This window comes from Erythrolamprus reginae, chromosome 2 (genome assembly GCF_031021105.1).
Source record: "Erythrolamprus reginae isolate rEryReg1 chromosome 2, rEryReg1.hap1, whole genome shotgun sequence".
NCBI classification, from domain to species: domain Eukaryota; kingdom Metazoa; phylum Chordata; class Lepidosauria; order Squamata; family Dipsadidae; genus Erythrolamprus; species Erythrolamprus reginae.
Window position 1 is genome coordinate 19,685,945 of NC_091951.1, and position 15,969 is coordinate 19,701,913.

General features: G+C 42.2%; 1 protein-coding gene across 1 annotated transcript; it reads right to left on the bottom strand.

The window, feature by feature from the left end:
• Window positions 1-243: 243 nt before the first annotated feature.
• Window positions 244-1,545, bottom strand: LOC139159225 (zinc finger protein 160-like). The gene has a single exon (XM_070736572.1). It carries the CDS (start codon window positions 1,543-1,545, stop codon window positions 244-246), a length of 1,302 nt encoding a protein of 433 aa, XP_070592673.1.
• Window positions 1,546-15,969: the final 14,424 nt, after the last annotated feature.

A 15,969-nucleotide genomic window follows, 5' to 3' on the forward strand; every position in this document is an offset into this window, starting at 1 on the left:
TGTAAGAAGAGGCAAAAAACTCTTAAACCCCGGGTTTGTATCTCGAAAGGTTTGTATGAAGAGGCGTTTGTAAGACAAGGTATCACTGTATTGAAAAAACCTGCTCCCAACTTCTGTTTACAACTGAATAGATTTATCTCTGCAATGGACTTTTTGCTGCTTCCTCAGCTTTGATTTGCTATGAAAATGTATATACTATTTTTGTCACATTCTGTGCATTTTTAAGTTCACTTTCCTGCATAACTAAGGGTGTGCCTGTGAAATGTTGAAGGTTGGGTAAAAGATTTCCCACAATCCAGACATTTTTGTTTTTTCTCCAATGTGGATTTGCTGGTGCATGAAAAGATTATATTTCCGTGAAAAACATTTATTGCACTCTGAGCATTTGTGAGGTTTCTCTCCTGTATGGACTTGGCTGTGACGTCTAAAGTTAGATGACTGAGCAAATGTTCTCCCACAGTCCAAACATTTGTAGTTTTTTTCCCCTGTGTGAATTTTTATATGCACTCGAAACTGTGATTGCTCACTATAAAATCTTCCACAGTCCATGCATTGATATGGTTTCTCCCCTGTGTGGGTTTTGTGATGTCTCCAAAGGCTTTCCTTGTATCCAAAGCATTTCCCACATTCTAGGCAGCTGTAGGGCTTCTCTCCTGTGTGGACCCTATGATGCTTTCCAAGACTTGATTTTTTGGAAAAGCATTTCCCACACTCCTCACATTTGAATGGCTTCTCTCCTGTGTGGATTCTCTCGTGATTCTCAACATCTCTTCGTGTATCAAACCTTTTCCCACACTCCCTGCATTCATAGGGTTTTACTCCTTTGTGCCACCTGTGGTGTCTCCAAAGCTCAGAAGAACTCGCAAATCTTCTCTCACATTCTGTGCACTCATAGGGTCTCTCTCCAGCATGACGTCTCTGATGTACCACCAGGGCTGATTTCTGGGTAAAACATTTCCCACATTCGAGGCACTTTTCATTTTTCTCCCCTGTGTGTGTTTTCCAATGTTCCTGAAGATGTGAACTCTGGCTAAAATCTTTTCCACAATCGAAGCATTTGTAAGATTTGATTCCTGCATGAATCTTCTCATGGCGCCAAAGACCTGAATTCCAAGAAAAGCTCTTCCCACATTCCCAACACTTGTAAGGTTTCTCCCCCGTGTGGAGTCTCTCGTGGATTCTGAGATGGGCTTTTTCATGGAAAAATTTCCCACATTCCAGACATTGATAAGGTTTCTCTCCAGTGTGGATTTTCTGATGTCTACGAAGGTCTGACTTTTGACTAAAGCAATGGCCACATTCCTCACACTTATAGGCTTTTAGTGTTGGGGGCCTTCTGAGATCTTTGGAGTTTTTCCCAGAGAAGGAGTTCTCATCCTGCAAACCTTGACTGCATCCACTTCCCACATGGTCCTTCCTGTGGGTCAAAAGGTGGGACCTGTGAGCAAAAGATTTCCCACACTCTGAGCCCTCATGGATTCTTCCGTGGTTTTTCAGAGGGCTGCTTGTGTCTGACAGGGGATCCAAGGGTTTCCCAAGCTCCATGCTCTATGGCGGTTGCTGCCTTATGTAGATTTTCTATTATCTGTTGATAGTTGGCTTGCTGGTAAATCTTTGTTTACAATCTTTTATCCCCTGTTAGAAGGAGAAAAAATTGAAGAATTATATTTCCTTTTGAGACACAGAATCATGAAATTCTTAGCCACACAGCTCAGGGAAGGGGGAGAAGAATAGAATGCAATCTAGTCAAAACAACCTTCTATCTCATAGGAACCAAGGTCAGTCTCAACAGGGGCTTAGGAGTTAGAGAGATGAGAAGGAAAAAATTTTACATAAATGGTATTACACACCATCACAACTTGCACACTTCCAGGGGAAAGGGAAAGGTAATTGTTGGCATGGGTGTCAAAAGAAAGGAGTTTTTATGCATATGTTCTCGGAGTGTGCTGATGTTCAGAAATTCTGGAAGGAAGTGCAGAACGAAATAAATAAGATGTTAAACATTAAGTGGATAGTTACAAAAGAAATAGCGGTATTAGTTAAACAAAGAGAACTGAGAGATTTTAAAGAAATAAAAACTGCAGCACTGGAAAGCACTCAAGCAGTAGTGGTGTTGGGTTGGAAAGGGGCTAAAAAATGGACATTACAGAACTGGTACTGGTACATGGTGGATCACATTCACTTTGAAATTATGGAAATAAGATTAAACAACTTTAATGAAAACAAAATGGAGAAACTGATGGAACGATGGGAAAAGGTGAAAGATTATATGTTAAATAAAATTTGCGACAAAAAGGTGAAAAATAAACTCCGATCACTCTTTGAACTGTAAATAAATGCAAATCAGAGCTGAGGAATTAACAGAATATATACTTGTAAATATTTGAAACACACACACACCCCAATTGGTCGTGGGGAATTGACTCAGCCTTCCATCCTTCGGAGGTGGGTAAAATGAGGACCCGGATTGTGGGGGCAATATGCTGGCTCTGTTAAAAAGTGCTATTGCTAACATCTTGTGAGCCGCCCTGAGTCTAAGGAGAAGGGCGGCATAAAAATCGAATAAATGAATGAATGAATGAATGAATGAATGAATGAATGAATGAATGAATGAATGAATGTATGTTTAGTCGGGTGATGGAAACACATGCACAGAGCACCATTGTATGTTGTTTGTATTGTATTATGTATGTGCAAAAACCAGTAAAATATATTAAAAAACAAAACAAAACAGGGGCCGGCAGGAGAATGGAACATGTTGCCAAAGAGATGCAAGAACATCTAATTGGTCTATGTGATCTGTAACCCTAGAGGAGGGGGGATCTCTAATGTTTAATTATGCTGAAAGGGTGAGAAACAGCTAGAGGTCATTTCAAGTTCATCCGTGCAAAAAATGATGAACTCAATAAAGCCATTCTTTGAGGAAGCCTAAAATCTCAGAGTGCTGGATCCTCTGGGATCCTTAGTCGGAACCAGGACAAAGTGGTTAGAGGAGGGATCACGGGAGCATTTCTCTCCACAACTGCCATCCCACACTTCTGGTTGCCATCTGACGGTAGAGGTAGTATTCAACTTATGACTACAATTGGGACTGGAATCTCAGTCACTCAGCGAAGCAGTGGGTAGATGAGAGATCAGGTCTTGACAAGCATAATCCCAAACTCCTTTCTTGTGCCATTCTCCAAAGTACATGTCCTACGCTGTTTCCAAGCAAGGTGTCCCAAAGCAGTGTTTTTCAACCAGTGTGCCGCAAGAGGGGAGAGAAAGAGAGAGAGAAAGAAAGAGAAAGAAAGCAAGAGAGAGAGAAAGAGTGAGTGAGAGAGAGAGAGAAACAAAAAAGAGAAAGAAAGAAAGAGAGATAAAGAAAGCAAGAGAGAGAAAAAGAAAGCAAGCGAGAGAAAGCAAGAGAGCAGGGGAGAGAGAAAGAAAGCAAGAGAGAAAGGAAGCAAGAGAGAGTTTGTGTGTGAGAGAGAAAGAAAGCAAGAGAGGGAGAAAGAGAAAGAAAGAGAGAGAGAGAAGGAGAGGGAGAGAGAAATGAGAGAAAAAAGGGGAGAAAAAAAGAGAAATGAGAAAATGATTGAGTCAGAGAATGAGAGGAAAGAGAGAGAAACAAAAGAGAGAAGTGACTCTTGATTTAAAGCATATGATAAAAAGCACCCAAAGAATAAGTGAGAAAAAAACCCCAGCCCTCACCTGCTTTTGGAAATGGTTCAAGAGTGTGTATACACACACACACAAGGGGGGGGAGGGATATGTATAATATGTACTCTCTTATAGTGTCATTTTGGTTGGTGGTGTGCCCCAGGATTTTGTAAATGTAAAAAATGTGCCGCAGCTCAAAAAGGTTGAAAATCACTGTCCCAAAGCATCTCCAAAGCTTCTTCATTAACTGGCCCATGACCCGTGGCCCCTCCTCCCACATAAGGCAACCATAGATTGCTTACCTGGGGCTTTGTCTGCTTAATGACCCCTGAAATTGCTTTAACAGCCTGACATCAATCCCTGGGGAGATCCTGGAGAAGACAATCAAGCAAGGGATCTGCAAAACAATGGAAAAACAAAACAAGCAGAGCTATTACTAGAAGCCAATACTGGATGGTCAACAACAGATCATGGCAGAGAAATCTTATTGCATCCTTTGACCAAGTGACTGAATTAATGGAATAGGGAAATTCAGTAGACACAACATTCTTGGATTTGGGGAAGGCACGTGACATCTCTGCAAGATAGAAAAATGTGGGATAGACAGGATCACCACCAGATGGATTCACAACCGGCTGACCAAAAGCACTCAATGCATAGACGGCAATGGAACTATATTTTACTTTCATCCAGCACCTTTGGAGCAAAAGCCTATTTTTCTACATTGTTCATTTGTCCACTAAAGAGTAAAAAATGCTTATAAAAACCAAGATTTGTTTGCTCACATTTAAATTTGCAGTTAAGAGGTCTCTGGATAACTTGTTATCTCCCTGGATCAAGGCCAGGTATGACCCTCACCAATGAGTTGTGTGACTTCTCCTGAATGGATTGGCCCTTTTATTATTTTATTTTATTTTATTTTATTTTATTTTATTTTATTATTTTATTTAATATTTATTTATTTATTTTAATATTGATTGATTGATGGATTGATTGATGGATGGATTGATTGATTGGATTTGTATGCCTCCCCTCTCCGCAGACTCGGGGCGGCTAACAACAGTGATAAAAAACAGCATGTAACAATCCAATACTAAACAACTAAAAACCCCTTATTATAAAACCAAACATACATACAGACATACCATGCGTAAATTGTAAGGCCTAGGGGGAAATAATATCTCTGTTCCCCCATGCCTGACGGCAGAGGTGTAGGAATCTGCTTCTCCAGATGGGCCAAGATTTGCAAACTCTGTAGGATGGAATCCCAGCCAAAGGTTGGTCATTCACGATCCAAGAACACCTCTTTCTCCTCTCTGGAGTTCACAGCAACATCCTCATTGGTGTCCCATGCACTTTTTCTTGTATTTTAATTTTTTTCTCTCCACAATTTCCATTTTTATGCCAGCATTTATACCTTAAAATGTCAATAATGTACATACAATATTTATACATTTTTATTCAATCAAAAATCAATATCCTGTTTCACACCTATTTTTATCCTGTTCATCAATCTGTTTTCCTTCATTCCATCACACTCCCCTCCTTCTATCTACTTCTCCTCTCTTCTTATTTTTTTTATTTATTTATTTATTTAGCTGTTTGTTTATTTGTTTATTTATTTATTAGATTTGTATGCCGCTCCTCTCCGAAGACTCGGGGTGGCTAACAACAATATAAAAAGACAATGTAAACAAATCTAATATTAAAAACAATCTAAAAAAACCCAGTTTAAAGAATCACTCATACATACAAGCATACCATGTATAAATTCTATAAGCCTAGGGGGAAGGGAAATTTCAATTCCCCCATGCCTGACGACAGAGGTTGATTTTAAGGAGCTTGCGAAAGGCAAGAAGGGTGGGGGCAACTCTGATATCTGGGGGGAGCTGGTTCCAGAAGGTCGGGGCCGCCACAGAGAAGGCTCTTCTCCTGGGTCCCGCCAAACGACATTGCTGGGATTCGTGCGGCAGAAGGCGGTCCCAGAGATATTCTGGTCTGATGCCATGAAGGGCTTTATAGGTCATAACCAACACTTATTATTCCTTCTTTCTCCCTCCTACTTTCCTCTACTCCTTCCTCACTCCCTTCATCTTTCTACTTTCTCTTCCTCCCTCTTCACCTCTCCCTGAGAGCTTCTTATCCTAGTTCATGTCATATTTACCAGACTGATGACATGTGCCATATATTTTTAATCTAACCGTATCTCTCCCAGAGTGCTTACGTTTATATTTTTTCTGTCTATATAACTCTTTACTGTAGGTATATATGTTACTCATCTGATGCTGCCTCTCCCAACCTCGTTTTTGTCTTCTGGGTCTACCACCAATTAATCTTTAATTTTATTCCCAAATTAACCGCTATAACTTAACTTCCAGAATATTTATTATCTCTCACGCCTCTTAATTCTAAGTCGTATTTCTCCCTCCCCTGACTTAAAATCTTTATTCATCATTCACTCCCCCCCCCAAATTCTAACATTTCTAAATGTCCTAAATTCCTAATTTCTTAAATTTCCCTTTTGTCTATAATTAAGCCAATCATCTTTGCTTATACTCTTTTATGTAGTTTTGTGCATGATATGACTGTGTGTATGTATTTTATATACTGGGGTTTTTTTCTTTTTAGATTTTTTAATGTAAAACTGTTATTTTAGATTTTAATTATTAGATTTGTTACCATGTACAGTACATTGTTTTTATCACTGTTGTGAGCCGCCCCGAGTCTACGGAGAGGGGCGGCATGCAAACCTAATAAATAATAAATAATAATAATTTAAAAGCGGCATAGACGTCCAATAAATAAATAAAGAAATTTCCCACAATAAAAAACTCCCGACACATCAATTGCTTAATTTCAAATAAAAACATTATTGTAATATTAATTATTTGTTATTAAAATCTTTCATCATGCTAATAATTTCCATAGTCATCTAAATCCTATCCGTCTTGTACCAAACTCAAATGTATTTCCAACATTTCTTCCACTCTCGTTCTTTCTGATGTTCTGTTTTCTCTGTCAATACTAATATTTAATTGTATTAAATCAAAAAATTTTGATCAGGCAAAATGGAAGAAACTAGCAAGATGGAAACACAAGAGGGACCAAATGTAGAGTTGTGGGTAGATGAACTGAAAGGAAGGTGAGGGAGCTCAGGTGGGGAAGAGTTTGTGGGGAAAGGGCTGGTCTTTCCTGCTCTTTCTCATCATTCCTATCACCCATTTCCTCCCATGTTGACTGTAACTTGTTGCTTATATCCTAAGATTCTTCATTGCTTATTTGACCCCTATGACAATCGTTAAGTGTTGTACCACATGACTCTTGACAAATGTATATTTTATTTTATGTACGCTGAGAGCATATGCACCAAGACAAATTCCTTGTGTGTCCAATCACACTTGGCCAATAAAAATTCTATTCTATTCTTTTTGCAGGCTGCAAGGCCATAAGAATTCCAGGCTTCCTGGTAACCACAACTACCTTGGATAGGCATTTTGGGAAATATTTACACTTAGGAAAGAAAAGCCTTCCGGCCATCAGTTTGTTCTGTTTCATGAGTCTTTGGAGAGGGGCGGCATACAAATCTAATAAATTATTATTTATTATTATTTATTATTATTATTATTATTATTATTTATTAATTATTTATTAATTATTTATCATTTATTTATTATTTATTTATTATTCATTTATTTATTTATTAATTATTAATTATTTATTAATTATATTATTATTATTATTATTATTATTATTATTATTATTATTATTATTATTATTATTTACAACAGTGTTTCCCAACCTTGGCATCTTGAAGAGATCTGGACTTCAACTCCCAGAATTCCCCAATTCTGGGATTTGAAGTCCAGATCTCTTCAAGTTGCCAAGGTTGGGAAACACTGCTTTACAAGAGGAGCCTCAAAAAAGTTCCTTAGAATTTGTGCTCTGTAAAACACCCACCAAGAAGCGGCTGCCACTTCGCAGCCCCTTCAGGGAAGAACAAGGAAAATGCTGATTTTTACTGATTCTACCCAGCGTTTAAAACCAGAAGCAAAATAACCCTCAGCAAAAAAAGCAAAGGATTTCATTGTTCACCTTTTATACTGAGAAGAAAGAAAGAGGAAATTGTTGCACCTTAAGACAAGAGGGGCTCAATTCAATCTGAGCTTCTTTTTCCTCCCAAACCCTCCCCCCTCCCTCTTGCAATGAGCTTAGTCTCCACAAACGTTTTAAAAGCTCCATTTTTTTCCATCTGCACTTGCGGGATATATGCATGCTCAGAGGCCTGACGGACCGCAGAGAAACCTTCTGAAAACCATCTCCCCAAAGCTCTTTCCAGGATCCACCCGGAGTCTCCCGGGGAGCCTTGGCCGGACGAGGAGGGGGCAGATCCAGCCCGGGGACGGAGCCCCCTTTGTCCCCCAGGAGGGATGGGAGGGATCCACTCCCTGCAGGCAACGCCAGAGCGGGATCTCCCCGAGGAAGATCCTGCAAGACGAAGAGGGGGATCCGCAGCTCTCTTCTTGTTGGCGGGGAGATCTCCTGGCAGGAGGGAGAGCAGCCTTACCTGCGCCGAGCGGGATCCAGGAGCCTCTCCCGAGGGATCCAGCGTCGATGCACTTCGAGCGAAGCGGGACACGCGGAGATCCAGCCGTTAGGAAAGAAGGGGAGGTGCTTCTGTTCTCCTCTGGGGATCTGCCCCCGCCTTGAAGCCCCGCCCCTTAGGCTCCTCCTCTCCTCTCCACTCCACTCTCGCCTCCTTGTTAGGACCACGTGGTGCGAATCCTCCCGGGATCCTCCGATGGGGCCTGTGTCGAGGGTTCCTCTGACCATGGGCAGAGTGTCCCTTTCTGGACGTTGGAAGCGGGGCTGAATTCGCGTCCTTGTGTAGGAGCTGCCTCGTTTCCTGCGTTCCCTTCAAAATGCCCGCAAATCCCAGCAATATATATACTTTTGTTCCACCTGCTTAAATATTTTATTGAAGTCCATGAGCCTGGGTGGGGTTTCTGCAGAGTCTCTGACCCTTTGGGTGGATCGTTTCCAAATCCCCAGAGCCCCCGGGACAGCCAAAAGGGGAGAGTTTGGGGGAGGGAGAGGGAAAGAGAGAGGAAGGGAGAGAGAGGGGGGGTGAGAGAGAGACACAGAGAGGGAGAGGGAGAGAAGGAAGAGGAGAGAGGGAGGGTGTGAGAGAGAGGGAGGGAGAGAGAGAGAAGAGGAGAGAAAGGGAGGGTGTGAGAGAGAGACACAAAGAGAGGGAGGAAAGGAAAGAGAAGGAAGAGAGGGATGGTGAGAGAGACAGAGAGAGAGAGGAAGGGAGAGGGAGAGAGAGGAGAGGGAGGGTGAGAGAGAGGCAGAGGGAGATATAGAGGGAGGGGAGGGGCTGGGAGAGAGACAGGGAGGGTGAGAGAGAGAGAATAGAGAGGGAAGAAGGGAGAGAGAGAGGCAGCGAGATATAGAGAAAGGAGAGGAAGGGAGAGGGAGAGAGGCAGAGAGATATAGAGAAAGGAGAGGGAGGGAGAGGGAGAGAGACAGAGAGGGAGGATGAGAAAGAGGAAGGGAGAGAGAAGGGAGGGGGAGAGAGGGAGGAAGGGAGAGGGAGAGAGGCAGAGAGATAGAGAAAGGAGAGGGAGGGAGATGAGGGAGAGGGAGAGAGACAGGGAGGGAGAGAGAAGGAGGGTGAGAAAGAGGGAGGGAGAGGAGAGAATGAGATGGGAGGGAGAGAGACAAAGAGAGAGAGGGAGAGAGAGGGAGGGTGAGAGAGAGACACAGAGAGGGAGGGAGAGAGAGGGAGAATAAGAGAGGAAGAGAGTGAAAGAGAGAGAGGAGAGAGGAGGGTGAGAGACACAGAGAGACAGAAAGGGAGAGAGGAGAGAGAGACAGAAAGAGAGAATGAGAGAGAGAGGAGAGAGGGAGGAAGAGACAGAGAGAAGAAGTGAGAGAATGAGAGAGGGAGAGAGAGGGAGGGTGAGAGAGAGGAAGAGGAGAGATTGAGAGAGGGGGAGAGAGAATGAGAGAGGGAGAAGGGGAGAGAGGGAGGGTGAGAGAGAGGAAGAGAGATAATGAGAGAGAGAGGAAGAGAGAGAGAAAGGAGAGAGGGAGGGAGAGGGAGACAGAGAGAGAATGAGAGAGGAAGAGAAAGAGAGAATGAGAGAGAGAGAGAGGAGAGAGAGGCACAGAGAGGGAGAAAGGAAGAGAGAAGGAGAGAGAGAAGGAGAGAGGGAGGGAGAGGGAGAGAGAAAGAGAAGGAGAGAGGGAGGGAGAGGAAGAGGGAGAGGAGAGAGAATGAGAGAGAGGAGAGGAGAGATTGAGAGAGGGTGAGAGAGAGAATGAGAGAGAGGGAGGAGAGAGGGAGGGTGAGAGAGGAAGAGAGATAATGAGAGGAAGAGAGAGAAAGGAGAGAGGGAGGGAGAGGGACAGAGAATGAGAGAGGAAGAGGAAGAGAGAATGAGAGAGAGAGAGGAGAGAGAGGCACAGAGAGGGAGAAAGGGAGAGAGAGGAAGAGAGAATGAGAGAGAGAGAAAGGAGAGAGGGAGGGAGAGGGACAGAGAGAGAAGAGAGGAAGAGAATGAGAGAATGAGAGAGAGAGAGGAGAGAGAGGCACAGAGAGGGAGAAAGGGAGAGAGAGGAAGAGAGAAAGAGAGAAAGAGAAGGAGAGAGGGAGGGTGAGAGAGAGACACAGAGAGAGAATGAGAGAGGGGGAGAGAGAGGAAGAGAGAGACAATGAGAGAGAGAGAGAGAATGGGAGAGAGGGAGGGAGGGAAAGAGAGGGAGGGAGAGAGACTTGGAATGAGGTCCAGGCGGCAGAATTATCCAAAGAAAGGGGCAGAAATCGGAGGAGAAACGGCCAAACTTGACTCCGGGGTCTTCCTTCCAGTCTCTCTTGCCAGAACAAGGGGGATCCCGACCGAGGGAAAGAGGGAAATTCCTTCACATCTGGGGCTGAAGGGCGGAAAATCCGAAGGAACCGCTCCGTCCAGACGTTCTGAGCAAGGGGAGACGCGTGTTTCAGGAAAGAATGTCCCGTTTTTCTCCCGTGAAACGAAGCTGCGCCTTTCCCGAGAGAGCCGAGCGGAGGATTCCAGGGAATTTTTGGGGGGGGGGGGGGGTGCCGCTGAGAGAGGATCCGGCTGGAGTGGGAAGGGAGTTTTCGGGAGGGGCGGGGCGGGGCTGCCATGAACCCCCTTGAGCTGCGCCCCCCTTCTAAAAAAGACTGAACGGACACACACACAAACACACACACACAATTTCCCCGCTTCTCTCTCTCTGCGCAGAACTCTCTCCTCGTGGGGGTGAAAGACAAGGGAGACCGCCCGGACACCGATGACGCTGCAGAAGGGAGAATTCTCATTGGCCCTTCCGTTTTCCTGGCTACTCTCATTTCCGGAGATCAAGGAGCCCCTCCCTCCCTTCAGTCAAGCGTCCTGGGGGCTGAAAGGGCGTCTCTCCTGTGTGGGGTCTGGAGGGGGGGCTCCTGTGGGCTCCTTAGCTCTGGGTTCTTCGGGGGAAGAAGGTTTCATCGCTCCGGGAACTGCTGCTCGGACAACAACTTGTGAATTCAACCAGGGCAGCAAATGCAGGAGGAAAGGGGGGCTGCAGGGAGGGGTTTCCAAACTTCCGGCCACTCTACATACACCTTAGCCAACTTCTAAAAGAGGCTGTTTTGCTCCTCATGGAAGAAACTGATTGGAGAGGGAAACAAGAGAGGATTTGTATTGTGTCACAAACGAGGTCACAAGGCAGGTAGACCAACTCACCAGGAGATGGCCATCTGCATGTAAAAGACAAGTGAAGGATCAGAGGATGGAATGTATGTACACATAGAAACATAGAAGACTGACGGCAGAAAAAGACCTCATGGTCCATCTAGTCTGCCCTTATATTATTTCCTGTATTTTATCTTAGGATGGATATGTGTTTATCCCAGGCAGGTTTAAATTCAGTTACTGTGGATTTACCAACCACGTCTGCTGGAAGTTTGTTCCAAGCATCTACTACTCTTTCAGTAAAATAATATTTTCTCATGTTGCTTTTGATCTTTCCCCCAACTAACTTCAGATTGTGTCCCCTTGTTCTTGTGTTCATTTTCCTATTAAAAACACTTCCCTCCTGAACCTTATTTAACCCTTTGACATATTTAAATGTTTCGATCATGTCCCCCCTTTTCCTTCTGTCCTCCAGACTATACAGATTGAGTTCATTAAGTCTTTCCTGATACGTTTTATGCTTAAGACCTTCCACCATTCTTGCAGCCTGTCTTTGGACCCGTTCAATTTTGTCAATATCTTTTTGTAGGTGAGGTCTCCAGAACTGAACACAGTACTGTATTCCAAATGGGGTCTCACCAGCGCTCTATATAAGGGGATCACAATCTCCCTCTTCCTGCTTGTTATACCTCTAGCTATGCAGCCAAGCATCCTATTTGCTTTTCCTACCGCCTGACTGCACCGTTCACTCATTTTGCCCTTTTGAAATCTCAGTAGACCCAGCCTGGACTCAAAAGACCTTAAGGGGGCATCTAGCCTACCCCTCCAGGCACAAGGAGAAAGGGAGATTGAAGTTGAGAATCATGGCGGGGTGGGAGAAAAGGAAGTCCGCACTGCCCTCCGATCCTTGCATGAAGCAGCCCCTGAAGCTGCAAACCCCCCAGACTGAAAATCTTCTCCTCTCTGGTTTTATTGGAGGGGGGGTTTGAGTCCTTCCAAACTCTCCCTTGAGAGGGGGGTTAGGTTAGGTTAGGTTAGGTTTATTGGATTTATATGCCGCCCCTCTCCGCAAACTCGGGGCGGTTGCTGGGGCCCCTCCCTTTAAGATGCTCTTGGGGGGCTACAGGGGGTCTAATTGGGGTGGACAGAAAAAAGGCCTTCAAAGAAAATGAGGGGGGATGGAGATTGGTGGGGAGAAGGAAAATTTGGGGTATCCAGGGAAGGTGGGAGTCAAAGGGCTGGGAGAGGCCAGGATTATGGGTGCAGGTATCCTTATTGTGATCCCCTCCTCAGATTCCCCCCCCCAAAAGGAAGACGGATAGAGAAGCATGGAGATGACTTTCTTCAAGCCCAGAGAGTTCATGGGGGGGGTGTCTCCTATCGTATTTACTGCCATTTTGGGACGGGGGAGCAAAGAGACCCCACTGGGATTCAAGGTTCCCTCCAGAACGTTAGACAGACTGCTGGACCAGTTGAGCTGCCTTTTTTCATCCTGAGAAGATGGAGGAGGTCCCTCAGCAAGCACCTCCCCTTCACCTCATTTCCCTTCCCCCCCCTCCACACACCCAAGAGTTTTGTGGACAATTCCACATCTCTCCTCTAGGAGGCATCTTCCGATAGCCTCTTGTTACAGGTTTCCTGTCCCTTCTCTGAGAAGTGTGGCTCCCTCCTCTAGTAGCTGCTGGGAATCATGGGCCCTGGACTCACTGAAGGCCTTCCTCCTCCTCCTCCTCCTCGAAGCCCATTTTCTGATCCAAGGGAGGTCCAAGAGTCACTTTGGCTGCACAGTATGGTACAATCTGGCTGCCATCTTGTCTGTTTTGAGCCACCCAGACCATCTCCTGAAAATGGCCCTCCTGATAATTTTGAACAATACTTTTATTAAGGATTATTGAGGATTATATACACAGAAAGTTAGTGCAAATATTTTTCTGTGAACATATGAAAAAGACAATGAAAAAAGTTGAAAAATTCCTTCCAAACATATAACAGGAAAAAGTAAACTTTCCCTCTTCATCCGCAGTCAGAAGATTCAACCACAAAATTTCATCCCTCAATAAACCACCAGATTCATTCCACCCTTCACCCCATTTTCTCCTGTGTAAATTTTCAATTCTCCTCATGGATCAGCAGTGTCTAGTAAAAATTTAAAAAAATACCAGGTTCCTTGACTTACAACTGAAGGACTTTATGACCAGAAATCCATTACAAGTTGTGGTCATAAGTCAAGGACTTCTTGTACTCTACAAAACATTATATCTACTCCCCAAATACTTATAACCCTTTTGTGTAATCACTCCAATAAATTTATGATATGACTTTGGAGCAAAATATTCTCACGCTCCCAACATTTACACTCTTTTGCCTCATTGTGTACACTCTAAGGTTATTTTGCTTCAGTAGGGAAAAACATTTTACTCACACCAAATAATTTTACGATTTCCCTTCTGTCACTGTATGAAATTCCTGGTAAACATTAAGATGTATTGAAAAAAACTGCTCTCAACATTGTTCACAACTGAATATATTTATCTCTGCAATGGACTTTTTATTGCTTCCTCAGCTTTGATTGACTATGAAAATGTATGTACCATTTTTGTCACGCTCTGTGCACTTGTAATGTCACTCTCCTTTATGACTGAAGGACTTTATGACCAGAAATCCATTCCAAGTTGTGGTCGTAAGTCAAGGACTTCCTGTACTCTACAAAACATTATATCTACCCTCCAGATACTTATAACTCTTTTGTGTAATCACTCTGGGATGTTTATAATGTGGCTTTGAGAGTAAAATATTCTAACACTCCCAACATTTATACCCTTTTGCCTCATGGTGTACCTTCTGATGTTCTTTTGCTTCAGTTGTAAAAACGTTTTACTCACACCAAATAATTGTACAATATTCCCTTCTGTCACTGTGTGAAGTTCCTGGTAAACATTAAGAAGTGTTTTAAAAAAGAGCTCCCAATGTTGTTGACAGCTTTTTAGGTTTGATTTACGAGGAAAAGTTTTCTCACACGCTGTACAGTTGTGAGGTCGCACTCCTTTTTTCCCCCCCATAAATTTTATTGATTTTCAAAAAACAAACAGAGAAACATACATTTAACATAAAAATGGGGTTGTATTTTCCCCGCTTATTTCAAAAGTATAAATTTGAATACAGAAAAAAGAATACATATTTGAATTCAATTCATTATTATAAATGTAAAGAAATAATTTGTTTAACTTTTCATAATTCTTCATATATAAACTAATTCTAATATAATTTTAAAATTCTTCTCATAATAGTTCTTCATATATAAACTAATTCTAATATACTTCTAAAATCATATTCTAACTAATTTTAATATAACATATCTTATCTCTATGAAAACAGTTCACTCATTTATTTGTTTGTTTATTTTAACCTTTTACTGTTTCTTCTTGTTAATCCATATATAAACTTTGTTCCATGTTTCATAAAATTCCGTATCTTCTTGATCTTTTAACCGTCTTGTCATCATATCCATTTCAGCGCAATCCAATATTTTTTTAATAACTTCTTCTTCTTTGGGGATATCTTCCCCTTTCCAATTTTGCGCATATATTATCCTAGCCGCAGTCAAAATATGTATAACTAAATATAAAATTTCTTTCTTGTAAGTCTGGTTAGTAATTCCCAGTAAGTAAAATTCCGGGGTTATTTCTATGTCTTGCTTTACAATTCCTTTTATTATTTTTTCTATCATTTTCCAATAGAGTCTAGCTTTACTACACATCCACCATTGATGGTAGTAGGACCCTATTTCCTTCTTACATTTCCAACATAAGGGGGAAATCTTTGGGAACATTTTTGCTATCCTATTTGGTGGGAGGTGCCACCTATAAAACATTTTGATTTGATTTTCTTTTAAAGAAACTGATTTTGTCATTTTCCAATTTGAAGTCCAAACCTTTTCCCATGTATCTATATCTATTTCTTTACCAATATTATTGCACCAACTTATCATGTTGTCCTTTAAAGTCAAATCTATATTTTTATGGGCAATCAAGTATTTATAAACTTTTCCTATTGTTTTAGTTTGATTAATGGTTATTAAATTACCTAATAGGTTTTTATTCTTATTAAAAACATATAGCGTACTATCTTTCTGGTATCTAGATCGAATCTGTGCATAGTGCCACCAATCAATTGTTACCCCTTCTTCTTGTAAGTTAGTTCTAGATTTTAATTTCATTTGATCATTCAATAGATCCTTATATCTAATTATTCTCATTTCCTTTATAGAATTTGGGTGTATTATTGCTTCTAGGGGGGAAACCCATTCAGGGACAGTCAAAAAATGATTTTTTCTTATGTCTTTCCAAACTTCCAACAAATATTTTCTTAGCATATGTCTTTTAAAATATGAATGATTTTTATCCTTATCGTACCATATGAAGGCATGCCAGCCAAGCATGATATCATGTCCTTCTAATTTTAGTATTCTTTTATCTTCTGTTATCCAATCTCTGATCCACGTTAAGGCGGCTGCCTGGTAATATAATTTCCAATTAGGGAGAGCAAACCCTCCCCCTTTCTTTAATGTCTTCCAAAATATTTATCTTTATTCTTGCCTTTTTCCCTTGCCATAAAATTTTTTTCACTA